This window comes from Echinops telfairi, unplaced genomic scaffold (assembly GCF_000313985.2).
Source record: "Echinops telfairi isolate 266 unplaced genomic scaffold, ASM31398v2 ScPeMD7_9;HRSCAF=40, whole genome shotgun sequence".
In the NCBI taxonomy this organism is placed as follows: Eukaryota; Metazoa; Chordata; class Mammalia; order Afrosoricida; family Tenrecidae; genus Echinops; species Echinops telfairi.
The window spans coordinates 69,126,311-69,153,009 of NW_022103906.1; the positions used below are offsets into that span (position 1 = coordinate 69,126,311).

Consider the following 26,699-nt stretch of genomic DNA (forward strand, 5'->3'; position numbering starts at 1 on the left):
AATGTAAGTGGTCTTTATTACAAATGCCCAAGATAAAATGTATACCATTGTTCAGTATTGTAAAAAGTCATTTTCATAATTTCTAGTCTGTACTTAACATTTTGATAGCAAGCATCATTAAAATATTATAAAAATAAGAATACTTACAGCCACAGGGAACAAGATCCTCCAAAGGACACCGTTCGTGTCATGGATGTGGGTAACCAAACTCCACAGCAACTGCTGGCAGTGCTCATGGGGTGGGGGAGAACAGCTTCACAGCTTGTGGTACGACATTCTAGCACGCTGTGTTGTATGCATGCCATCGTGGCCTCGGCTCTGTGTAACGTCTTTATCTACTGCATGAGCTTGTGTACTCTGTGGCAGGTGACCACTGTCCAATAAAGAAATATGCTGGACACCATTACTGTATATTAGGTTGTATTTCTCCTGCATGTACAAAGTGTGTGTATGGTTTTTATTCCCTTAGCAGTACAATGATAAAATGATTTTCCCTATCAACCATAAGCTATATTCCTTGTGCTCCATTTAGTATGTAAAACATTTTATTAACATAGTTAATTTGAAATTCTGACTCTGAAAAATTGGTAGTGAACATGGTTGTTAGTATTATGAGGGAATTTCAAAGTCTGTGGGAAAACTGAATTAAAAGGTAAAGGAAATTTTTTTAGCAAACTGAATTCCTCTCATATACTATAGCCTTATTTTTGTCTGTATAACACATATTTTTTTAAGTATGTGTGTGTGTGTTATTTTTAATTGCCTAGGGGTAGGGGGAAGAGTAAAAGTAGTCTTTTTTTTCCCTGTATAAAGCACATTTTAACATTGTCCATAAAGAAAGATTCGCATACAATTTTATGTATTTTACTAAATTTACCTTCGACAGACTCAATTATGAGAAATATTCTTTAGAAAAACTAGTTAAAGATAATGGACATACTTAAAAGGGATCCTATTGGGTCTTATAAATTTAGACGGTGCTAGGTTATATCTTTTCTTATTTATGGCACAACTTTTTAAATCTTTTAACAACATTGATAATTCACTGTGACTGTCTAAAAGGGAACTGTTTATGCAATATTTTCCAAATTATAACAACTCTATATACAGCCAAACTAAGTACCTCCCTGCCCTGCATCATTGTCACAGCTTCCGTGTCTTTCCATCTCCTTGAGTCTTCTTTTTCTCGGACGCTGTACCAAGCATGATGTCCTTCTCCAGGGACTGGTCTCTTCTGATAGCATGTGCCAAGGATGTGGTAACAAACATGAAGTCTTGTCATTCTTGCTTCTAAGGAACATTCTAGCTGTCCTTCCTCCAAGACAGGTTGGTTTGTTCTGGAGCCCCGGGTACTTTAGTGCTATTCCACCAAACCATCATCAAATGCATCAGTTGTTCTGCAGTCTTCATTGTACATTGCCCACCTTTCACAGACACATGAGGGGACTGAAAATACTTGTACCTTAGTATTGAACATCTTTGCTCTTTAACACTTTAAAGAGGCCTTGCACAGCAGTTTTGCCCAGTGTAATATGTCATTTGATTTCTTGACTGCTGCTTCTATGAGCATTGATTATAGATGCAAGAAAAATCAAATCCTTGACATGGTCATTCTGCTTTTGGTTTGTTATGATGTTACCTATTGGTCCAGTTGTGAGAATGTTTATTTTCTTTACATTGCATTGTAATCTGCATTGAAGACTGTATACCATCTTTGAACTTCATCAGTAAGTGCCTCAAGTGCTTTTGCCTATAAACAAGCAAGATGGTTGATTTTGTGGTTAGCCATTAGCCACCCAATGCATAACCCACCATTCCACTAGGACTTCTTCATCTTCATATCACAGGGTGTTCATGAGCCTCCCTCCAATTCTGACGCCGAAACCTTCATGATAAAGTGCCTCTATTTGAATTGTTTGCTCAGCATACAGATTGAATAAATGTGGTGCACAGATACAATGCTGATTCACACCTTTCCTGATTTAAAACCCTGCCGTCTCTATTCTGTTCAAACAATTGCCTCTTGGTCTGTGTCCAGGTTCCACCTGAGTACAATTTAAGTGTTCATTTTTCCCATTCTTTGTGATGCTGTTTATAGTATGTTTTGATCCAAGTCAATGTTTTTGCATAGTCAGTAAAACACAAACATCTTTCTGATATTCTGTGCTTTCAGCTGAGATCCATCTGATATCCTATTCTGAATCCAGCCTGAATTTCTTCAGCAAAATTTTACTTGCATGTGATATTAATGATATTGTTTGTTAATATCCAAATCCTATTACAGTTCCTTTCTTTGAAATGAGCACACATTTTCATTCTACTTTACCCGGTGGCTGTCTTCCACATTTCTTGGTGTGGACTAGTGAGTACTTCTAGCACTGCATCATAAATAAATACATATTATGAAAGCATAAACACCTGAACTGAAAGGCTGCTCACTAATGCCTATTTGCTTCTTTGACCCACAGTCTGGTCTTCTCTTTTATTATGGATTCATCTTTTTTCATTTCTTTGTCATTTTTATTGTCATCTAATATTTTAATGTTATATGTTAATATGTTAAGGAAAGTGTCGATTTGAAAAATAAGGATAGAACAACAAATCTGAGAATAATATTAAACTCAAATGCATTTAACTGTCTACATGAAACAACAGACCATTCATTATATCCTTGATGCCTGTTTTACTACATTAACTCTATTACATCGTGGAATCTTCTGAAACAGAGAAATATTCCCAATAAAGACACTAGCAGGGCACTAAAGTGCTTTAATTTGGCTTTTTGTTGTTTTACCATTCGTTCTATAGGTGTTAAAATTTGAGTAACTTTCTAATGAAAGTGGGTCAGTTTCCTGTGGATTAATTTACATTATAGGGTAATGGATAAGTATATGATCCAGGCTGACAGTAAGATAAACATTGAGCAGTCCTTTGAACAATGACTGATAGTCCAAGGAAAGAGAAGGGTGAATTCCAAGTCCTAAGTTCTTGGTTCATCTACACCGAAACAATTGGGTCTTCGCTGTCCTTATCTCAACTAATTCCATATTTTATGAACTGCTGCTTATAGTACCTACTTTGCCCCATATGTATCAGATAGAATGTGTTTTTCAAGATACAGGCTAACTATAAAGCTTAGGCTACATACTATTTTTTTTAATCATTTTATTGGGGGCTCGTACAACTCATCACAATCCATCCATCCATCCGTTGTGTCAAGCACATTTATATATTTGTTGCCCTTATCATTCTCAAACATTTGCTTTCTACTTGAGCCCTTGATATCAACTCCTTATTTTCCCTCTCCCTCCCTGTTCCCCACTCCCTTATGAACCCTTGATAATTTATAAATTATTATTTTGTCATATCTTACACTGTCCAATGTCTCCCTCCACCCACTTTTCTGTTGTCCATCTCCCAGGGAGAAGGTTATATGTAGATATTCTGGTCCTGAAGGGATCATCTGTCCTGGATTCCTTCTGTTTCCTATTTTTAAAGACTCATATCCCAATATTTACGTAGTGATTTAGTGATAGTATCATGGAACCTCCCCCAACATTCCCTGCCATTGAGTCTATGCCAATACCTAACAACCCTGTGGGACAAGGTAGAACTGCCCGTAGGAGTTTCCCATTTTGGAACTCTACAGGAGTAGGAAATACCAACTTTTTCCTGCGAAGCTAATAGTTTCTAACCTTGTGGTTAGTGGCCTAGTGTATAGTACTTAGTATGTATTACAGAGTAAATACTAAATGCACTTGATACTTAAGTGCATTTAAATTTAGTATTATTCTCCAATTAGTTTCTGACCCTTATTTTCAAAACCAGCATTTTTCTTAACAGATGACAAGCAAAATATAGAATATAGTCTATTCAGACTGAAGTCTTACTACTTTTGTAATAATTACTAAATCCTTTGCACTGGGCTACTACCCACAAGGTCAGCAATTTGAAACCGCTAGTGCCTCCTCGGGAGAAAGAAGAGGTTTTCTACTTATAAAAAAAGTTCCAGTATTTATTATCATGGACCCTGTAAGTATTGATTTTTGCCCTCTCGATTCAAAATAGCTGTCCTACTTTAAACTTTTATATTCTTACATAACACTGACCCCAGCACAGAAATAAGGTCAGAGTCGGGGGCCACAAAAAGCATTATTAGAGGGGGGAACATATTATCAGAAGTCTTCAGCAAATATATACTCATTTCTTATTTGCCAGAATTGAATAACATCAGCATCCATAGAACATTAGATCAAAATTTAAAGGAGTATATTAAATGGCTTAGATATACCGTATTTCATACCTATAGCTGAGATGCTAAAACGGCAGAGAGATGGGACTAGCTCTTGGGCAAGCATCCATATCTGCCCTGTTTTAAAGATTGTGGTTCTGCTGTCTTTTCTTGGCCTTGCTGGTTTAGAGCCCTTCTTACCCAAAGGAAGCCTATTGACACTGGAGACACACAACAGGATTTCAATTGAAAGTGGAGATGGCGCTCTGGCCATTTGGGATCCTCTTTCCAGTAAACCAGTAGTCTAAACAGCAACAACCATGAGGGGAAGTAATGTTGTAGTTGGGTGATTAAGCCTAATTAGAAGAAGAGACTAGTTATTACTAACCATTTTTAAAAAATAAAGAGGATATAAGTGGAACTCAGAAGGAGTAATAGAGTTCCTTCTAATACCACAGTCTCTGATGGTAAGAGTAATGAAGGAAAAAAAATTACAGTAGTCCAAATGGGCAGGGCTTAGACCCCACTACTTTTAAACTTCTCACTAAAACAACCTCAACTATCTAAAAATCCTCAACCATCTGACAGGATGGTTCCATTCCCAGTCCCAAGAGGTGTACATAGCTTAGTCCAAGATAATCATGTTCCATTTCTCTTGATGCTGTTGGATTAGAGTTAGTGGTTCAAATCCAGAGAACTGCGCCTGTATAAATTTACAGCCTACAAAAGCCTATATCGAGTTGTTATATGAGTTGGAGCTATGTGATGTGCTTCTATGTTTGTGTAAACTCTGACATGTGCCGTGAGAGTAGATACAGATGAATGGAGAAGAAGGTTTTCAGTTTTAAGGAGACCTGGAGAAGTATATCTTGGTGTATTTTTGTTTGCCTCTGGACATTGGTATATCAGGATGTAATGATATAATGGCATGAATACCTACAGCAAACCATCTTTCAGATGTGGAGGATGGTAGCCATTCACTGAGAATGGCAGATTGGAAAGAAGGAATTGGGTACATGAAACCATATGTGAGCATAACAATAGTGAAGCCATATTACTTTGGTATGTCTTATTAGAAAGGTACTAAATCTATTGATTCCCACTAAAAGCATCCTTTTATATTCTTTTTTTAAATATTTTTTTTACTTTAGTGAAGATATACAATAGAACATAGATCAATTCAATTTTCCTCAGGTATAATTCAGTGAAATTAAATACATTCTTCTAGTGTGCATCTATTCCATCCTCTTTCTCTGCCTTGTTCTTCTACCATTAGTATAACCTCACTGCTTTCTAAGGTTTCTATCTAATCTTTAGAGTTGATGTTGCCAATTTGATCCCTTATCTTGTATAAATAGATCTTAAAGGAGCATATTACTTAAGGCAGATATTCTACTCATTTTTATATATTCTAATTATTGTATTACCCAAATGCATAGGAGTTTGACATAGGAGTAATTCTAAACCCAATTATTTTCTGTAATAATAAACCTTGTTGATTATCTTTAGCATATCAGTTTGTTTCGCCCTAAAATTTGTTAATGAGAGTGTAATCTGAACAAAAGGTAGTTCAAAATAGAAGTCCTTCATAGAATGTAACTTAAGGAGCTTTCTCCTCCAAAAGTAATGTTTTCCCAAAAGAGTTGGAATGTTCAACTTCACTGACAAAGCTCCCATCTCTTAGGTTGCATTTGAGTCAAAGTTTAAAACCATGACTCTCGAATACTAAATTCCATTTTCTGTCTAAATAAATTAGCCCATCAATTTGGTCATAGCCAGTCAAGTCATACTGGACAGAGGTCATTCACTTCCTTGAGACTGGGACTTTTAGATTCTAGTAGATACTTACTGGACATTTGAGTAATAGTCCTTTAAGTAATTTTTTTAAAACTCACTGCTTTTGAGTCCATACTGACTCATAAGGACCCTATCAGTCAAGTAAAAGTGCCTAGTAGGTTTTCAAGACTGTAACTTGTCTTCCTTCCTTAGAGCAGCTGGAGGTTTCGAACTGCTGGTGAGGTAAGCACATGCCAACAAGAGTCCTCGTTCAAGAAGTATAAGAAAGTTTCAAAAAGTTTGTAAAAAAATTTTATTATCTTTTCATTTTGTTTGTCCATGAACATTTTGAAGCCTCCTTTTATTATCAGTCACATCAACATCTTCCAACTATGATGGTACTGTGACTTTAATTGCATTTGTTGGTGTCATAGTGGGTTATGAATTAAGCTGCTAGCCACAAGGTCAGCAGTTCAAAACCACCATCTTGTCGGTGGGAGAAAGATGAGGCCTTCTATTCTCATAAAGAGTCGACAGCATTGGAGACCCTCGAGGGCAGTTCTTTTGGTCCTACTGGATCTCTGGGAGTCAAACTCAACTCCATGGCAGTGAGTTTGGTTTTGAATTGTTGGTATTTGATGAGCAGGCTTCTGTGTATACAAATAACTTTTTGTTGCCATGGTACTAAGTTTAATTTCTTTGAAGACATTGTAAGCAAGAACTATTATTGAATGTTGTTGAATCAATTCTAACTCATAGTGACCCCAAGCATGTGGAATAGAACTGTTGCATAAGATTTTCAAAACTGACTATTTGGACTCATATCACTGATCTTATTTCTGAAATGTCTCTCAGTCAAACTGCTAACCAGGGCACTAGTTGTAAAGCATTTAACTGTTTGCACCACACAGGAACTCCAGACAATAATTAGGGGTCCAAAATTACTTTCACTTTAAAACATGTACCTTTGTACTATTTAAATAACAAAGCTGAAATAGTGGTAGCGTGCATTAATAATTTCATTATTTGAATAATTAAGTAGCAATACCAGTACTGTTTGTGCTTGTCTGCTTGAAGTTTCTTTGCAGTTGTTTATTTCAAAATTGTTTCAGAATTATTAAGACACATTTGTAAGTGTTCATCTTGAATCTAGGTGATAAACATATTTTATCTACAAAAATAGAATTTAAATAGTTGTACATATTCACATTACAAAAGCAATATTTGTGATCTTTATAAAGTAAGTATTGCAAATATACAAATATCAATGTTCAAATGTACTAATTCTTATTACTTTCAATTGTTACTAGTCATCTGTGTTATTGCCATATGTTTTTAGAATGCTTTCTTTTTGCCCAATTTAGAGATAAAAGGGTCTGTTCCAGGAAATCCCACCTCAGCTATCAACTTTTGTCAATAATAATAATCCTTACTGGTTTTGTTAGATGCCAGCTAGTTGACTCCGACCCATAGCGATCCTTTGCACAACAGAACGAAACACTGCAGGGTCCTGCACCATCTTCATAATAGTTCCTGTGCCTGAGCCCATTGATACAGCCACTGTGTCAATCCATCTCGTCGGGGTCTTCTTGTTTTCACCGCCCCTCCACTTTACCAGACATGTTATCTATCCTCCAGGGACTGGTCTCTCCTGACAGAAGTCCAAAGCATATAAGATAAACCCTTGCCATCCTTGCCTCTAAAGAGCCACCCGGGCCTTACTTCTTCCAATACAGAGCTATTTGTCTTTTTAGCAGGCCATGGCACTTTCAATACGCTTTCCTAGCACCACAATTCAAATGTATCTCTCTGAGGTCTTCCTAGTTCAGTGTGCAACTTTCACATTCCTATGAGGTGAAATACAATAGCTTGGGTCAGGCACAACGTAATCCTCAAAGTAAAACATCCTTGCCTTTCAGTACTCCAAGGGATCTTGTGCAACAGATTTACCTATTACAATATGTTCTTTGATGAGCACTGACTGTGGATCCAAGTAAGACATAATTCTCGAAACTCCCAGGTTTTCTCCATTTATCATTATGTAACCTATTCGTCCAGTTGTGAGGAATTTGGTTCTTCCTCACATTGAGTTGTAATCCATACTGAGGGGTACAACCCTTGATCAACAGCAAGTGTTTCAGTTCATCCTCACTTTGAGCAAGCAAGGTTTTGTCATCTGCATACCTTAGGTTGTTAATAAGCCTTCCTCCAATCCTGATGCTGCACTCTTCTTCATATAATTCAGCTTCTCTGGTGATTTGCTCAGCATATAGATTGAACAAGTGAAAGGATACAACCCAGATGCACACCTTTCCTGGTTTTGAACCATAGAATATTCCCTTGTTCTGTTCACACAACTGCCTCTTCATCCATGTATAAGTTCCTAATGAACCCAGTGAAGTGATCTGGAATTCCCATTCTTCTCAAGGTTCTCCACAATCTGTTATGCTCCACACAGTGGAATGCCTTTGCGTGATCAGTAACACAAGTAAACATCTTCTGGTATTATTTGTTTTGAGTCAAGATCATCTGACATCAGCATTGATATCCCGTATTCTACATCCTCCTCTGATTCCGGCCTGAACTTTTGGCAGTTCGCCATCAATGTACTGCCGCCATTGTTGTTGGGTGATTTTAAGCAAAACTTTACTTGGTATGCTTTATCAATGATATCGTTCTATAGTTTGAGCATTCTGTTGGGTCACCTTTCTTTGAAATGGGCACAAATATGGATTTCTTCCAAATTTCCTGGCATAGACAAATGAGGGGCTTCCAGTGCTTCTTTATTTTTCTGAAACATTTTAGCAGGTATTTTTGTCAATTTTTGGAGCCTTGTTTTTTGCTTTAAGCGCAGTTTGAACATCTTCCTTCAGCACCATTGGTCCTTGCTCACAGGCTACCTCTTGAAATGGTGGGCTGTTGACTAATTCTTTTTGATACAGTGGCTCTGGTTAGTCTTTCTGTCTTCTCTTCATGCTTCCTGAATCATTCAGTCTTTTGCTTATAGAGGCTTTCAGAATTGCAGTCCAAGGCTTGAGTTTTCTCTTGAGTTCTTTCAGTTGAAGAGATGCTGAGCATGTTCTTCGCTTTGGGTTTTCTAATTGTAGGTCCTTGTCCATTATGTTTATTTGGCTTTGTCTTCTCGAGCTGCCCTGTGAAATGTTCTGTCAGCTCCTTGACGTCATCCTGTCTTTCCCTTGCTTTAGTTACTCCAAGAGCAACTAAGAGCAAGTTTCAAGATCTTCTTCAGATAGCCACATTGATCTTTTCTTTCTTTCTTGTTTCTTTATTTCTTGAGTTTCATATATCAAAAAACTGAAAAACAAAACAATTTAAGAGCACTACTCACAGTGATGAAATACATCAGAGATAAACCCCAACGTGCAAAAAACAAAATAGGAAAGGTATTGAAAACAAGATCAGGCCCAAAGTGTATCAGAGGGGGTGAGGGGGGATCAAGTGACAAGGTTTTAACTGTTCAAGACAGGTGTATCATTTTGATCACCTATAGAATCTCTCCAATATGCTGTTTGGTAATAAATTTATTCTCATCCTTCTATTATGGATAGACCTTTTGCTTTCTTCATGAATGAAGATTTTGATGTTCTCCCACAATTCATCAGATCTTCGGTCATTTTGTCATTAGTATTCAGTGCATCAGATCTGTTCTTTAGATGTTCTCGAAATTCAGATGGGACAGACTCAAGATCATATTTTGGCTCCTGTGGACTTGTTTTCATTTTCTTCAACATTATTCTGAACTTACATAGAAGTAATTGATGGTCTTTTCCACAGTCAGCCCCAGTCTGGTTTTAGCTGCTGATGTTGAGCTTCTCCATAGTATCTTCCCCATGAATGTAGTCAGTTTGATTTCTGTGTATTCCATCTGGTGAAATCCATGTGTATAGTTGCCTTTTGTGTTGTTGGGATTTATTATGAACAAGTCCATTGGTTTTGCAAAATTCTGTCATGCTATCTCCAGCTTCATTTCTATCACCAGGTCCATATTTCCAACTACTATTCCTTCCCTTGTTTCCAACTATTGCACCCCAATCACCAATATCTATCAGTGCATCTTGATTGCATGTTTGATCAATTTCTGACAAGTCATTGGTTCAATTCTTCAGTTTCTGCATCACTATACTTGACGGGTCATAAAGTTGAATAATAGTTGTATTGATTGGATTTCCTTGAATGTGAATAGATATAATACGATCACAGATAACATTGTATTTCATGATGGATTTAGCAAGATCCTTTCTGACGATGCCACACCATTCCTTTTAATTGTGTTACTCCAGGCATAGTAAATTATATGATTTTCTTATTCAAAATGGCCATTACTAGTCCATTTTCAGCTCACTAATGCCTAGGATTCCAATCTTCATCCGTTCCATTGCATTTCTGAGCACACTTCACAATTCTAAGTTCCAATCATTAGAAGACTTGTGCAGCTGTTCTCTTTACCTTGAGTCATGCCCAGTCAGCCCCATCAGCAAGTGAAAATATCGAGGGCTCCATACCCACAGACTGATGTTCGACTCACCTCCAAGAAATCAGTCCCTCCTCAGTCAGAATTTGAGTGCCCTTGGACCTGAGGAGCCCATATGCCAGCAGTATCTCCGACAATGTTCTTCTTCCTTTGTTTAAGTTTTCAGTATTTGAAAATGAGTCTAAGCATTGCATAAGATTTTCAATGGCTTCTTCTGAAGTGAGGAGCTGAGACCTTTTTTCATGGTCAGCATGTTCTTTGTTTTTTTTTGCAGGAAGTTTCTATTTATTGTCTTTTCATACTAAAAATGAAAAGGGAATATATCTTACAATTAAAGTTATATAATCTGAGCTATTTTTATATATCACCATAGATACATTTCCCTTTCAGCATGTTCTTAGTGTGGAAGCTCAACTGAAACCTGTTCATTTTGGGTGACCCTGCCTGCATGTGAAATATCAGTGACAAAACTTTCAGCATCACAGCAATACCTAAGTGACCACAGTATGACGAACTGACAGAAAAGAGGTTGAATTATACTTGCTAGCAGTGTTTTGAAGTACCTTCATCATCTTATTGAACCATCTCAGTCGCTAATGTACCTATTATTAGCTTACTGCCATCAAGTCGATCCCAACTTATATCACAGAGTAGAACTACACCTGTGGGTGTCCAAGACGGTAACTCTTTATAGGATAGAAAACCTCCTCTTTCTCCTGCTGAGTGGCTGGTGGTTTCTAACTGCTTTTTTAAAAATTTACAATTGGGAGTTATAAAACTAATACTAAGCCATACATAACTAATAGCAAGCAGACTCTGACTGATAATGATGCTACAGGTAGAATAGAACTGCCCCTTAGGGTTTCAGAGACTAAATCTTCATAGGAACAGCCCCATCTTTCTCCCACAGAGTAGTTGGTGGGGTGTGAACTGCCAGCTTTGTGTTTAATCATCCATCACTTAACCCACTATGTTATTGGGGCTCCGTAGATCTTTTCATTGTTGATTTAAAATATAGATGAGGTTCATTCAATTTAGTCGGAAGACATTGGCTTCTTTCTCATGAAAAAAAAATTCTATCCTATACCATCCTGACTGCATGTATCAGAGGAAATGGGCTACTACACCATCATCTTCACCATTTCTGCCACTGTTTTCAAACAAGACAATGAGAATACTCTCATTTGACTTCAGAAGGACTGCCTCTAACAGGCCAATTATTTCTTATTATTCAGAAAGTAAAATTTTCACAAAACATATTTGTATCCTAATATTTGTATTACCTTTAGTGTGAAAGTGTTTCCATTTCCATTTAAATAGTATTTGTTCAGTTACTAAGAGTTAAAAATATTTACCTGTGAATGAATGTATCAATTCTATTGAAAGAAAATTACATAATTGGGGTTAAAGTATTGCAGTATATTACTAAATTTTATTGGACAAACCTTTATTGCTAAAATTAAAAAATTCTTCTTCTATTTTGTAATGTTTTATGGACAAAATTTATTAGTAGCCAAGGTACTGATTTTCCATTGTATACAAGGGCACATTTTGAACAAAATTATAATATTCTTCTAGATGTCTTTACTAAAACTGTTCCTTAGGATAACAAATTAAGTGCACACCCTAAGATGTCAGTTTTGTTTCATTAGCAATTTCTTTTACTGCATACCAATTCTTACAAAATGGTTCTGCCAGGTTTCTGGCTATGATCGTAGTCAGTATTTTTAGTACCAGTTGTCAGTACTTTTTCATTCGGCTTTGCATCCCTAGTCCTCTGGCGTTGATTCTATTCCCAGATACGCTTTCTTTAATTCTGCACATATATGGTAGACTTGCTTTTCAAATTCACTGTGGATAGCAATGATTTGATTTCCAAAATAAAAACATGAAAAAGAGAAACTTAATAAAAAGAGGAAAACTTGTTTATATTATAGGAAAAAAGCAACATAGTAGATATATCTCAAAACATGAGTAATTGGGTGAAAAGAGATATTCTTAAGAGAAATAAGAATAAGAAATGCATTAGATGATTAAGAAGTGCTATATGTGCTTGTTCTAATACATCATTTTCTTTGTTCTAAATGCCATATTAAATACTGGCTTAAGTGATTTGTTTATGGTCTGTTGAATTACTTGTGTTTAGTAGTTAAGCAAAGAGTGCATCATTCCAATTTGATGGTACATTTGCATAACATTTATGAGTGACTGAGTCATAAATAAATGGAAATGGCTTGGAAATTTTTCCCATTTTTTTTTCCTCCTTGAATCATGGAAAACAGCTGTTCTTTTAAAGAAGCCTTAAGAGGAGATGGGATAAAATTCACGTTAACTTCAATCAGAACTCACTGTATTCTTTTATTTTGACTTCAATTGTGTTCACTGTTATAACCTGCATCATTGCTCATAAAAACCTTTACCACTTTGCTCAAAGATACAAATCAGCTCTCTTTTTTCCAACTCTCCCCAGATAGTTCCTCCTCCCTAAGAAACGGACTAACCTGCCCTACCTTTTCTGTGTTTCCTTACGGCCAGTACGGCTATCGCAGCCTCTGAGCTTAGGAAAGGGAGCCCTGGTCGCACAGTCGTTGAGCAGCTCCGCTGCTAACAGATGGATGGTTCAGACTGTCAGAGCTCCACAGGCGAAGGCCAGCATGCTTTTTAGCTATCCTGTGTGCTTCCACAAAGCTGATAGCCTTGGAAACCTCAGGGACAGTTCAGCACTGCCTTGTCTAGTCACTATGAGCCAGAGCCAGCTAAAGTTGACTCAATAGCAATCAGTTTTAGAACATGGAAAACAGTATAAACCCCACTTATATATTCAGCCCTATTAGCTGCTGCTTTTTCTTTACCCTGCTGCTTCAGCGTCTCCTTTTTTCTCCTGTGTTTCAATACTTTTCTCCATTCATTCTTTCTTGCCACTTTCGGCTTTCATTGATCTAAATAGCTGGTGTTTTGTGTTTTAATTTGTCATTCCCCCACTCCCCCCGCCCCTATTTTCTTAGCATATTTAGTTTATCTCGAGCTTATTCCTTAGCTTTCTATCTCACTACCATCCAATCGATGCTAGCTCATAGTAGCCCTATAGGAAAGGTAGAACTGCCCCTGTGAGTTTCCCAGATTGTGACTCTTTATGGGTGTAGAAAGATCTTTCTCCAGAGGTGCAGCTGGTGGTTTTGAACTGCTGACCTTGCAATTAGAAGCACAGCCTATATTGAGACTTACACCCTCACTACTCTGTGGAAACAGATCTTTAAAAGTCAATACTTTTCCCTCAGTCATCAAATCCAGAGGCTTCTTTTCCCATTTTAGTTTCCCTACAACCTTGGAAACCCTATGGGAAGTTCTACATTGTTCTATAGGGCCAGTATGAGTCAGAATTGGATTAACATTAGTGGGGTTTTGTTTGTTTCTTTTTGAGGTATTTAAAATCTGAAAAGGAAGCTATGTTCTACACTAAGAAGTTTTTTAAACTGCTGTTGAGTCCATTGTAATTCATGAGAACCCCATTTGTTACTGCCTGCAACTGTTCCATAGGCTTTTTGACAGATAGAACCAGATAGACAGGGCTTTCCGTGTTGGTTCCACTGGGTAGGTTCAAACCTCCAACCTTTAGGTTAGTTCTTGAAGGCAAGCCATGTACTCCACTATTGTAGACACTTTCATATCTTCATAATAGCCATCTGAGCTTTTTTACTTAGTACAACACTGATGCCCAGAAAGGTTGGGTTAAGTTGTTTATGTTCACAGCCATTGAGTGGTGGAACCATAATTTGGTCCCTATCCCCCCCAAAAAATATGCTGTTCAACTGTAGTATATTACTGTATTGTATATTCTTTTATTTTTCAAATTTCAAAGGCTCCTTGGCTCTAGAACATTGCTCTAACATTGTACTATCCATAACCTACTCTAGTATTGATTCTCATTCTTTATCTCCAACTCAGACTTAAAAAAATAAAACAAACCTATTCTGTGGCCAACTACATGCCTTTCTTGTTTTATCTATCACATCTGAAATCCAGCATTTCCAAGACCACACTCGTCATTCCTTTCAAACCAGCACCTGCCACCTATCTTTTTTCATATTAGACCTTTTTGCCCCCTTTCTGTCATTTTCCTCTTCGTGTAAGTCAGAAATAACAGTCATCGTTTTCATTTTCCCTTTCATTCTCCCTTGACCTCATAGCACACAGATTTATTGAGTGCTTTCACTTACTAAAATCTCAGAACCAAAAGGAGTAGCTCTGCTCGGCCCTGTAGGCTCGCTGTGATTTAATGTGACATAATCACACAGAATTAATGTGATGCCTTTGGGACTTGGACTCACTTCCTTTCACATGTGGGTTTGGTTTGGTTTTCTGTTGGGTGGTTTGTTGTTTTTATGTTTGCATACATGTTTAGGTGATTTTTTTTCTTTCCATTTATGCTGTCTTTCATTGTTTCAGACTGGACAATTGTGGTAGCCTTCTGTCTAATTTCCCTTCTACTATTTTTCTTTATATCACTGTCAAATTCACATGCAGGCCATTGCTTTATCATGCTTACGATCCTTTCTGAATCATCCATTTACATATGGGGTAGAGAATAAACCTGGAATTTACCCGGAAAATCAGCATTATTCCTAAACTCCAGTTCTAAACTTGTTTTCAAATCCAAGACAGTTCCCCCTTGGTTCCTAAAAGTAACCTGAGTTTTATCTTAAAATATTGATTGAGATATTCTTTGCCAGTATTCTTCCTCATTTTGAGCTAACTAAATTCTGCCATTTCTTCAAAGTAGGTACCCAGTAATCTCTTCTAGGACCCTCTAAATGTGCTCACCCATGGTGGGGTTTTCCTTTCATTCAACTACCAAAATGCTTTTTTCATAGTCCTTCATTTGGCCATACTAGACTTACTTGCACCATCGGTTTGTCATACATGTGTATTTGTGGCACAGCTGTGTGGCACAGGTCAGAATTCCAAACCCACCAGCTGCACTACAAGGAGAAAGATGTGGTAGTCTGCCCACATAGTAATGTGCGGTCTTGGAAACCTTGGAAACCTGTTCTCTTCATTCCCACAGGTTCACCACAAGTTGGCACCAACTTGGTGGCAGTGGGTGGGGACCCATCCCATCCTGCCAAATATACAATAGGTTTCCTTCAGGTAAAATTCATGTTATACTTCTCAGTGTCTCTCACTGAGTACCTTGCATATAGTATTTTGTCCTTAATACATTTCAAAATGAAGATACAAAAGTTTTTAATATATTTGTGCTGATTCATTTTGGAGGAAAGCTTTTAAAACTGTTACACATGTGTGTCATGTGTGTGTACAGATATACATATATCTATTTTAAAAGCTAATCTGTGATTGCACATTTTTATATCCAAATCATAAATTAAATGGGTACTCATTTTTGTTTTTCTTTTTTTAATTGTTAACTGGACGAAGGTTTATAGAGCAAACCAGTTTCCCATTCAACAATTTGTGTACATTTTGTTTCATGCCATTGATTGCAATTTCCACAATATATTATCACGTGTCATACTTTATCCCTGCGTTTCCTATATCCATTCTTTCTTTTCTGACTCTTTTGAACTTTGGTCTGAGGGAAGTGTTGCCCTTTTGATCTCAAGTAGTTAATTATTCTAAGTTATGCATTCCTCCCAATTATTCTTCCCCGGACACACCTGCCTATTATTTTGGCTTAAATTGAACCATGAGGGTGATATCATTCTAGACCTAAAGGTTGACTAACTGACATAGTCTCGGGGTCTCACTAGTCTCTACTTGACCAGTAACCCCAGTCTTTTCTGAGTTAAAGGTTTGTCCTATATTTTTCTGCTACTCGATCCAGGGCCCTCTAATGTGATCCCCCTCAGAGCTGTTGACAGTGATAACAGCATAATCAAGATTTCTGGTCTCAGGGTCATGGGGGCTGGGGTGCACTTTGTTTGTTAGACCTTTTTAAAATACCGAATTGCTAAGACACTGAAGATTTGTAGCACCTTCCAAAAAAATTTCTCCCTGTAGTAGGCCTTATGGATAAATGGGAACCTGAGGAATGTAAGGCGTTTGCAACCAGCTGTTAACCCACAGGTGGATGGTTCAAATCCATCCCGCTGCTCTACAGAAGATAGGCCTGAAAATCTGCTTCAATAAAGGTTTCAACAAGAAAATCCTCTGGTGAAATTCTGTTCTGTAATATATATCACTTAGTCACCAGGAGCCCAGCTGATTCAACAGCAGCAATAATATCTATAAAGTGTTTTCGTAGTACACATTTGGGTTTACTATTACATTCTTAAAACTTTTTGCATTTGTTGTCGTTTAAACAGAATTAGTTTGTGATAATAATTTCCTTATAGCTGACAAGAGTCCATGTTCATGCTATGAAGCAACCTATTATAGTACCAATACCATCATGATTTATCTCCAAGCTACTGGAAGAAATTATTCTTTCTATATTAAAATAGTCCCAGGAGAGCCACACTTTAGCTGTAACAATTTAGATAATTCTAAAAGGTGAACACATGTATAATGGGTTTATAATTTACATAGATTAAGCAATCGAAGTCAGTACTAATAAGCTTAAAGCTTCCGCTTGTTTTAGACATATCATCAAGAAAATAAAAGTAAAAATTCAAGTGCTTGACACGCTGTTGCCTGTTGAACAACTCCATTACCTGTCGCTGCAAGTGTGTCCTTTCTTGCGGCACCAGCTGCTTCCTTGGACCGATGCCCTCTGACTGTCTGCCTGTACTCAGCTAGAAAAGGGAATTCTAACCTGCAGCCCTTTAGTGTGTTTTAGCATGTAATTTTCATTTTTAAAATATGTATGTACATTATTATAGGAAGCAGTTTTGTAGCTGTGATCATCCTCGAAAGGGTTTATTACCCCCAAAGAATTTAAGGTCTTTATTTGAATTACATACAATTAGCCTACTTCTTTTTTCTTATAGCAGACCCTTTCAGTCAAAGTTCGATTTTATTAATATGCCTCATGAAATGTGACATCAAGAATTGGGCACTTGTGTAGTGAATTATGATGGGTCCCTGGTGGCACGATGGTTAAGCACATGGCTGCCAACCAGCAATTTGACAGCTTGAACTTACCCAGTGGCTCACGGGAGAAAGACCTGGCACTCTGGTCCTATAAAGGTTACAGAAACCCAAACCTACTGCCGCTGACTCAGTTCCAGCTCACAGTGACCTTATAGCGTGTTTCTAATGCCGTAAATCATTAGGAACAGCACCACCAGGGCTCTCCCCTTAAAACACCTTCGGGGCAGTTGTTCTTTGTCACATGGGATCAATAAAAGTCAACAATTCACTCACGAGCACAAACAAAACAATAACGACATAGTGATGATATACAGGCTACAGTGAACGGCACTATTTCCTTTAATGGAAACTAATTAATACACATGATTACCTTTGCCCTGTGAGATACACATACATATTGCTGAGAGTTCTAATCCTGACTAATTTCTAATGTTCTTTACAGCTTGAGGATCTTCCTCCTTTCAAAGCTTTATTAAAAAATGAAAATATTCATACCACTTATTAAAGAAATGTGTAGTTTTGCAAGAAGACTCATATCCTGGTTTTTGTTTTGTTTTATTTGCGTAGAAAAATAAGTATTCATACAAGTATGCTAGTGTGTTTATTGGAGACATTTAAAATCTGGTTCTTGTCTTTTTCTATTTATCATTCTTTATCTTCATTTAGTATCCTGTCTAATGTCATTTTCCTCACATGAGGACTCCCAGGCTTGACATTGATGCCACCTTTCCCTATAAAACCAACTGAGTAGGCATATTTGCCATGCTGTTCTCAGTTGTCCTCGTTGGGTTTTAAACTGTTCGACTATGTATGCATTTACTCCTCTATAGCTTTTTTATTTGGGGGAACTTATGTTAGTTCAGATATTGAACATTTTAAACATGTATTACATAAAAAGGGAACGACCAACAGTGTGTTTCTATGATGCTTGCCTATAATAAATACTATTAGTTTACAAACAAGTAGCTTCAGGTGATTTTAAAGTGGCATGTATCACATAGTTGTAGAATTCTATACCAATTTAATAGATCATATTAACATTTTAAATATGTTTGAAGTATATTAGAATGAATTTAGTTTTAAACCTCTTACAAATTTCTTTTAAGTAGGTGTGAATAAAGGGTCTCTAGTAATTCACAGCTATTCCTTTGTCTTTAAAGTTGTTTCGATTTAACTAAGCACTAGAAATACTTCTGAAATATTGTTATTTTTCAAACAGGCCAGTCAAGTAAATATACAGTCAACTCTCGGTTATTCAAACTAATGGAGGAGAGGATGGAAACAGACACTAGTATTTCTCGTCACTGCCCCCTTGAGTCAGTTATTGGGAGCCTCATTCCAAACAAATTTTGTGGCTTTCCATCTTGATTGTTTAATACGTTCTAGCCCTTGTTTCCAGGATTCAGCCTAAAACATGATGTAAGACTGAGTTGCCAAGAAAGTTTCACATTATTGTTCATCTGTATATACTTTTATTTTTTTAAATGAGCATTGCTTTTATACAAATACAATTCACATGTGAATTTGCTAGCACTGCTATTAGTGTTTTACCCTGATGATTCAGAAAATTAAAGTAAAAAAGTTTTACTTTTGAATTATAGTTTGCAGATAATTAAAACCTTTCAAGAGCATTACCTCATGGTACTAAATTGCTTTACAAAATTTTCAATACAAAATTTTATGAGAAAGTTGCTATCTTGAGGAGTCTTTTATAAAAATCCTTCCAACTCTTTGAATTTTTAATGTGTGCAATATTTCTGAGTACTATGTAAGTGTTTTCAAAGTAAAGAAATGCTGAAGGAATTTATGTATGAAAACAGTATGTTGCATGTATATAATACGTCATTTTCTCTACCAATTAACTACACACAACGTGCGATTATCCAGACACCAGCACTCCTGAGAGTGCTTGCTTCTGAATAACTGCTAGTTGAAATAAACACACTTGCCTTTTATTTCAATAACCGCACATTGAAATCCACACAAGGCGTTTCTTTGAATGTGGCCTCCATAGTCATATATGAGAGAACATGGGCTTGAGTGTTTGGTTTTGTGGTTAATGTTTTGTGGTTGTTGATTCAAATCTAAAGTAGGAGTTACCGTATGGGTAATGCTTCTCTGAAACACTGCATGCAGAGAAAAGGAAATTCAAGGCTAAATCCTATGCAAAACATTCAAATTGTTTTGTCTTATATTTTGCTTCAGTGTATGTTGTAGCTAAATTCTTCCAGAATGCCGCAGTGTGTAAAGTCAAACCATGTACAATCCATAAAGTGGCCTGGAGATATGCTTACTTTAATTTAAACTCAATAATTCATTATTGTTTTTAGAGTAAAATTACATTACTCTTTTTCTAATTTGAAGAATTGTTTTTCAAGATGCTATTACCTTGGAAAGTGTACCGCTGTATGTATCTGAGATTGAAGAAGTTTTGTTTTCTGTTAGGCAAAGGAGGTGCTTGTTAAACAGTGTATTTTAAAGTCTATAATGGCTTCTTCCCCACCCACACCATCATATTTCTGTATAGTTAGTTTTAACTGACATGAGGCAGAAAATTGAATGAGGATTTCTTTAGGAGTCTTAACTTTGAATTTCCTACTTTTCATCGCATGTAAAATATCAACCATAAATAATAATATTAGTTCAAGTGCTAGCTTGTATTTTGCATGTTAAAGGTATAAGAAATCTATTATCCTGCAAATAATTTATAATTATTGTTCCGCTGTTGCCTGATGGTTAAATTTTATCAATAAAGATGAATTTCATTTATATACGTTTATCTTTCGGCTTTAGGGAGTCAACTACTTTATGTCCAAGGGTATCCTAGATGATTCATCAAAGGAAATAGCAAAATTTATCTTCTGCACAAGAACACTAAATTGGAAAAAACTGAGAATCTATCTTGATGAAAGGTAAAAGAAGAGCATTCATGAGAAAGGATCTTTTTAAAAGTTGACTTTAGTAACTATACAGTGCAGCAATCATCTAGTTCCAAAATTGAGTAAAGACAAAAATACTCCTGTATCTTCTGCTTCATTTCTATAGTGCGCTTTGGCTTGCTGATGCAGAGGTTGCCGTTGTACACGTTATTTTTTTTAAAATTGAAGCCCAACATTTTTGTAATGACAAACCAAAACCCCAAACATTTTTCTGGAAATATCAACCTTCATTTTTTTTTTCATTTTAACTAACTATATACTTCAGTTGTTTAGTTAATTAGAAGTTCTCAGTTCTGAAACTGCCCATTTAAAAAACATAGTAATACAAACTGTAGTCAGAAAACCCCAAATCCTAGTGATAAGAGATATGTGTATTACTGCATATATCTAGTACACACAAGTGCAATGTGTGAGTTTGAAATGTCTGAACCTGGGACGTTTATATTCTATATAATGTATAGATGATGCCTATTGTACTGCCCTAATTGTTGCTACTCATTCATTTGTACTCTTCAGTCCAGCCTATTAATGGACATCAAAAGGTTGGGATATTTTGATGCGATGTCACTGAACGCTTTAAAATCATATTTAAAATCACACATTTCATACTAATCTAATGAATGGCTCAAATTTTACTTATGTTTCACTATCATTTTCTGGGTTATTCGTTCATTTGTCTGACAATTAATCATTAGAAGCATAGTGTTGTGTACAGTAGCATGTTTAAACAAGTCTGGCATATAGCAGCACTTATGCAAAATGCCTGGGACGTGAAGGGGAGCTTAGACAGCAGTTAGAATACAAATGTGTAAAATGTGTGTTATTTGCACTAAAATGTATTTAATCTATTTGCTATATGGATTTAGCTAGAAAAACACATAAGCATTTGAAGATGCTCCTTTTAATACAGCATAATTCCTTTGTTTATTTATAATTATTAGTTTTATGTTATTTTGTTATAATCTATTTATGAAAAATTTTAACTGGTTTAATTTAATAAATGATAATTATTAGATTTTTTTAATTTTCAAAACTATATTTTACAGAATTAGCTGACCAGCTAAACAATAAAATACTGAAATATTTTCAATCAAAAATGACAATTTACGGTTTTTCTTGAAACTGTTTTTTTTTTTAACTGTTTATTTTTTTAAAGTAAATATTGACTAAAGCTGCATCTTCTTGTCTTTCTACTAGGAGAGATGTCTTAGATGACCTTGTGACACTGCATAATTTTAGAAATCAATTCTTGCCAAATGCACTGAGAGAATTTTTTCGTCATATCCATGCCCCTGAAGAACGTGGAGAATATCTTGAAACTCTTATAACAAAGTTCTCACATAGGTTCTGTGCTTGTAACCCGGATTTAATGAGAGAACTTGGCCTTAGTCCTGGTAAGAATATACAGAGTGAAATAGTTCTTTCAGTCCTTCTATTCAGTAACAACAGTAGTCTAAGACGTTTGTCTCACTTCTGATAGTTACTAAGACGTACTCTTTTGGTTGTAGCAGTCTTTCTGCAGGATATGGATGTCAGATGTGAGCTGAAGGAGCAGCTACTCTTAGCTATTGCCTTTTTTTTTTTTTACAATATATTGTTTTAGGAAGAAAGTTATATTTAGCAAAATAAATTGTTTTAAATTATTCTTGTTTGAACTTTAGATATTTTACTAGTCTAACAGAGAACGCGATATATTATGCGTAACGCTTTTAATAGTACGCATAATGAGTAAATAGCATCTAGAATTTTTCTACTAACTTTTTAAAAATGGAAATGGTTTTTAATGTGTTTGTGTGTGTGTGTGTGTATATATATATATATAGCCTGCATCTCCTGCCTGTTTTTCATTTGATATAACTTCACATAGATCGTTACATGAACATTTTTATTGTGCTTTTTAAGTTAATGATAAAATATGTTAAAAATGTTTTACCAGATATACCGTTTAAATTGGCTTTCTTAAGACTACAGTATCCCAAAATATAAGCACCATAGTAATAGCTACTGCCATAGTAATACTACCAAGTACAGTCACTGTTAAGTACTCGTTGTAAGTAATAACAAGTGTCATGATGCTTTAGACTACTTTAATATTAAGTATCCAATATTACCCTGAGATAGAATAAAGAAGAAAATTATCTCCTGAATGATACTTAATTATAACAATTTTTTCCTCAAAGGTTACTTTTAAAATTAATGTTAATTCTATAGACCTTTAAAATATATTTCTCAAATAGAATATTCGTTTAATAATCTTATAAGTTATTTATGTTTAATTTTCCAATACTGACATAAAGTTGAGAATAAATTCTCATATTTTTAAATATTTAATGAGTTTTTGGTATAAATGCCTAAATTTATTTTTAATTGAAGAAAATACATGTTGAATTTCACAATTTTGAATATAAGTAAATTGATGTTCAGTTCGTATGGCTATTGATTCCCTGTTTCCCCAGAACTGGAAAATCCCATGCAAACAAGATGGGGTATGCTGTAATCTTGGGACTATTTTTAACCCGGCTAATAACTTTCTCTTTCCTTCTAGATGCAGTCTATGTACTGTGCTACTCTTTGATTCTACTTTCCATTGACCTCACTAGCCCTCATGTGAAGAATAAAATGTCAAAAAGAGAATTTATTCGAAATACCCGTCGTGCTGCTCAAAACATTAGTGAAGATTTTGTAGGGCACCTTTATGACAACATCTACCTTATTGGCCACGTGGCTGCATAAAAGCACAATTACTAGGACTTCATCTTTTAACTTCAAATGAAAACTACCCAAGGACCTAGTTAGCAGATATGGAAGGTACATCAGTGATGGTCAGTCTAGCCTCTGTACAATCAACCTTGAGTGTACAACCTTTTCCTCCTTTCACTACTTTCTTTTTTAGTAATTTCCTGGGGAACTCAAGGATTTTACAGAGTTTTTCTTAATTTTGCTCATCATGTTTTGCACAAAGCCGAGCCATTGCTGACACAACTATTTAAGGATGTAAAAGTGACCTTGTACTCGAAAAGGTGGTGTATTTGTGCATTCGATTTGCCTGAAATTTTATCTAATTTCATTCCTTTGTAAAATACCATGTAATATGTACATATTTAACTAAAGAGATTGATAATCGTAATTATTTTACTGTAAAGATTTTAACTAAAGTTTCTCCTTTTCTCTCAAACTGTCTTCTGAATTTATTTGATCTGAGATTACTTTCTCTGTAAAAGTGGGGCTGACTTCAGATGGACTGTGAGACCACCATCCTTTGCCTGTGGATTTTGAAGAGTATTTATTGTTGCCATATTATTGTGCAAACTAGCACTTATTTATATATCACTTGACTTTTTATTCTTAAAACATCCAACTTAATCTTGGGAGCAAAAATGCTGCTTAATGAAAAGCAAATATATAAAATATATCTTAAGTAGTAATTATTTACTAATTAAAATGCAAAGCATCAGGATTATAGGGGACAATGTATTTATATCCTAGTTTCCCAAACTTATTTGGCTTACCAACCAACCCCTTTTCAGGAGGGAAAAAAAATTATCCAGCAACTCCCTGGCAGTTAAAAACTTTTGAATGGTAACCTATCCTCCCAGATAAAGTGTAGGTCAGTGGTTCTCAACCTGTGGATTGCGACGCCTTTCGGGGTTGAACGACCCTTTCACAGGGGTCGCCTAAGACCATCGGAAAATACATATTTCTGATAGTCTTAGGAACTGAGACACCACTCCTCTGTCTGTCTCAGGTGGGTCCACCCACATGCAGATATGCCCACATACGACTACCTGGCGTGAAGACTGGTACCCATGCTACACCATGCTTCCAAGACAAAATGTCATTTATTTGTCATTGGGAATAAATATTTCATAATATATAATTACATATTGTTTTTGTGATTAATCACTGTGCTTTAATTATGTTCAATTTGTAACAATGAAAATACACCCTGCATATCTGATATCTACATGACAATTCACAATAGTAGCAAAATTAAAGTTATGAAGTAGCTACGAAAATAATTTTATGGTTGGGGGTCACCACAACTGAAGGACTATATTAAAAGGTCACGGCATTAGAAAGGTTGAGAACCACTGGTGTAGGTACTATCAGCTTTTTCGGCTGCCAGAATCATTTCTGTGCCTCCACAGGAGACAGCCCAACCCACCTTAGGAAACACTGATTTATACTGTAATGCAGCATTGGAATGATAGAGTGTGCTATATAAGTATAGTTCCTAGTTAGGCAATGGGCCTGGGGAGTTGAGAAACTCCTAATGTAGACTAGACCTTCCAAATTTGCCCCTCACTGATGGATAATATTATATTTGGAATGGTGTAGTATAGAGATTTTACAGGGATAAAACATAACCTAAACCATTTTTTTAAATGTTAAAAGGGTCTTTTGTTGTAGGTGAGTACAGATGAGCAGGTTCTGCCTCAGAGCAACTATACAACAAAAGCTCGCCATCACTGCTGTGTTTGAGCCCTTTGCTGCAGCCACTGCGTCCATTCCTCTCCTTGAGAACCTTCCTTTTTGTCGGCCCTCTACCATACCAAGCATGATAATTCTTTTAAACTAATTATTAGTGTCTAAAAGATTCTTTTAAAATAATAATAAAATAGATAATTTACTAAAGTATATATTTAAATAAATTTTATATGTTCATAGTTTTGAATTCTCTGGCAAAATAATTTTAGCTTCAAAACTAATTAAGTTTCTAACACAAAATGTAGTTAATAATTATGTATTGTAATTCTGGCTTTCCAGTGAGTGTCAACTTGCCCTCTCCTCTATGTATTCTCTTCTGTCTTTTCTTTGTTTGTATTTTCCCTCATCCCTGTCTGTTTTCCCTTGACTATCTCCCTTCTTATTTTTATATTTTATAGTTTCTAAATTATTTTCCTTTCTTTCCCTATACTCTGAGTATAAATATGGTTAATAATATACTTTTTTAAACATTTTATTATAAAAGTTGACTTTATGAATAATACCTATATACTCACTACTTAAATTCTGTTATTAAAACGTTACTGTATTTGCTGCATCACATATATATCCATACATCATCCAATCTTAAGTTGATACAAGTCAAAGTGTCACACATGATACATTGCATCCCAAAAGACTTTATCTTGCATACCATTAACTAGAAATATATTTTTTTAAGAGTTTGAGGGTTTTTGGCAATATTTAAATAAAATATATATTTTAAGCATGCTAATGGGTTCTCACAAATATGTACTCTTGTGTAAACCAAATCCCTATCAATATGCACAACGTTACACAGACTGCAGTCAGTGTTGTACCACTTCACATAAAATGTAAGGATCTTGTAACTATACAGTTCTATTTACTTCTTTCTCATTCTTTATTTATTACATATAGAATATTTTCTGAACTTCATGCTATAATGTCATCATTTGCTTAGTCATGCAAATTTTAAATAAAGGAAAAAGTGCTGTTCTTATACACATTATCATTTCTGATGCTCTTACTCCTTCCTTAAAATTCAGGCTACTTTATCTGAGAAAATCTTTGTTTTCTTTCTTGAATATTTATTTTTTTGTGGATGGAGAATTTTGAATTAACTGTTTGCTTTTGTTTCATTTGTTGGTTCTCTTCATGGGAGGAGAAAACCTAGTCTTTCTCCAGAGGAGTGGCTGGTGATTTCAAACTAATGACCTGGAGGCAAGGAGCCCAATATGGAATCACTATGCATCAGGACTCTTGAGTCCGAAGCAACTTGATGGCATTGAGTTTGGTTTTGGATTTGAGGACTGTACTTAGTTTTTTTTTTTCAAATATTGTTTTTGGTTTTTTGTTCTATAATTTCTGTCTTTTCCTCATAATTTGTATTTCTATACTACAATTATTCTATCTTCATATTCAATATAGGCACGTTTTTCTTTATATCCCTAGTAATACTTATAATCATTTCTTTAAAAATCTTATCTTCTCATTCCAATATATGGATCAATGTCATTCTTTCAATCTTGAGAGATTAGATAAGAAACTTAGGTGATAGGTGCATAACTTAAAGAATATAATCAATTATTCAGGTTACTGAATCATAGTCACTAAATTGTGCATGTAGAAATGAATTAATTAGTATACAAGGGGATACCACCACCCCCCAAAAATGGAAGAAAGCTCCACTGGGCGGACCTTTCACAGTATTCATTTTTCCTGCTAGGTGAGCATCCAGCAACTC

At 35.7% G+C, this 26,699-nt stretch overlaps 1 protein-coding gene across 1 annotated transcript in view; it reads left to right on the top strand.

The window, feature by feature from the left end:
- The window catches only part of FBXO8 (F-box protein 8), a 30,975-nt gene extending 7,312 nt beyond the window's left edge, over positions 1-23,663 (top strand). The window contains exons 3-9 of the mRNA XM_013004134.3: positions 1,998-2,032; positions 4,951-4,973; positions 17,252-17,273; positions 19,437-19,456; positions 20,343-20,461; positions 21,686-21,882; positions 23,034-23,663. Of these exons, the coding sequence (XP_012859588.1) occupies positions 1,998-2,032; positions 4,951-4,973; positions 17,252-17,273; positions 19,437-19,456; positions 20,343-20,461; positions 21,686-21,882; positions 23,034-23,221 (604 nt within the window). The 3' untranslated portion in view covers positions 23,222-23,663. The remainder of the gene's footprint in view (positions 1-1,997; positions 2,033-4,950; positions 4,974-17,251; positions 17,274-19,436; positions 19,457-20,342; positions 20,462-21,685; positions 21,883-23,033) is intronic.
- Positions 23,664-26,699: the final 3,036 nt, after the last annotated feature.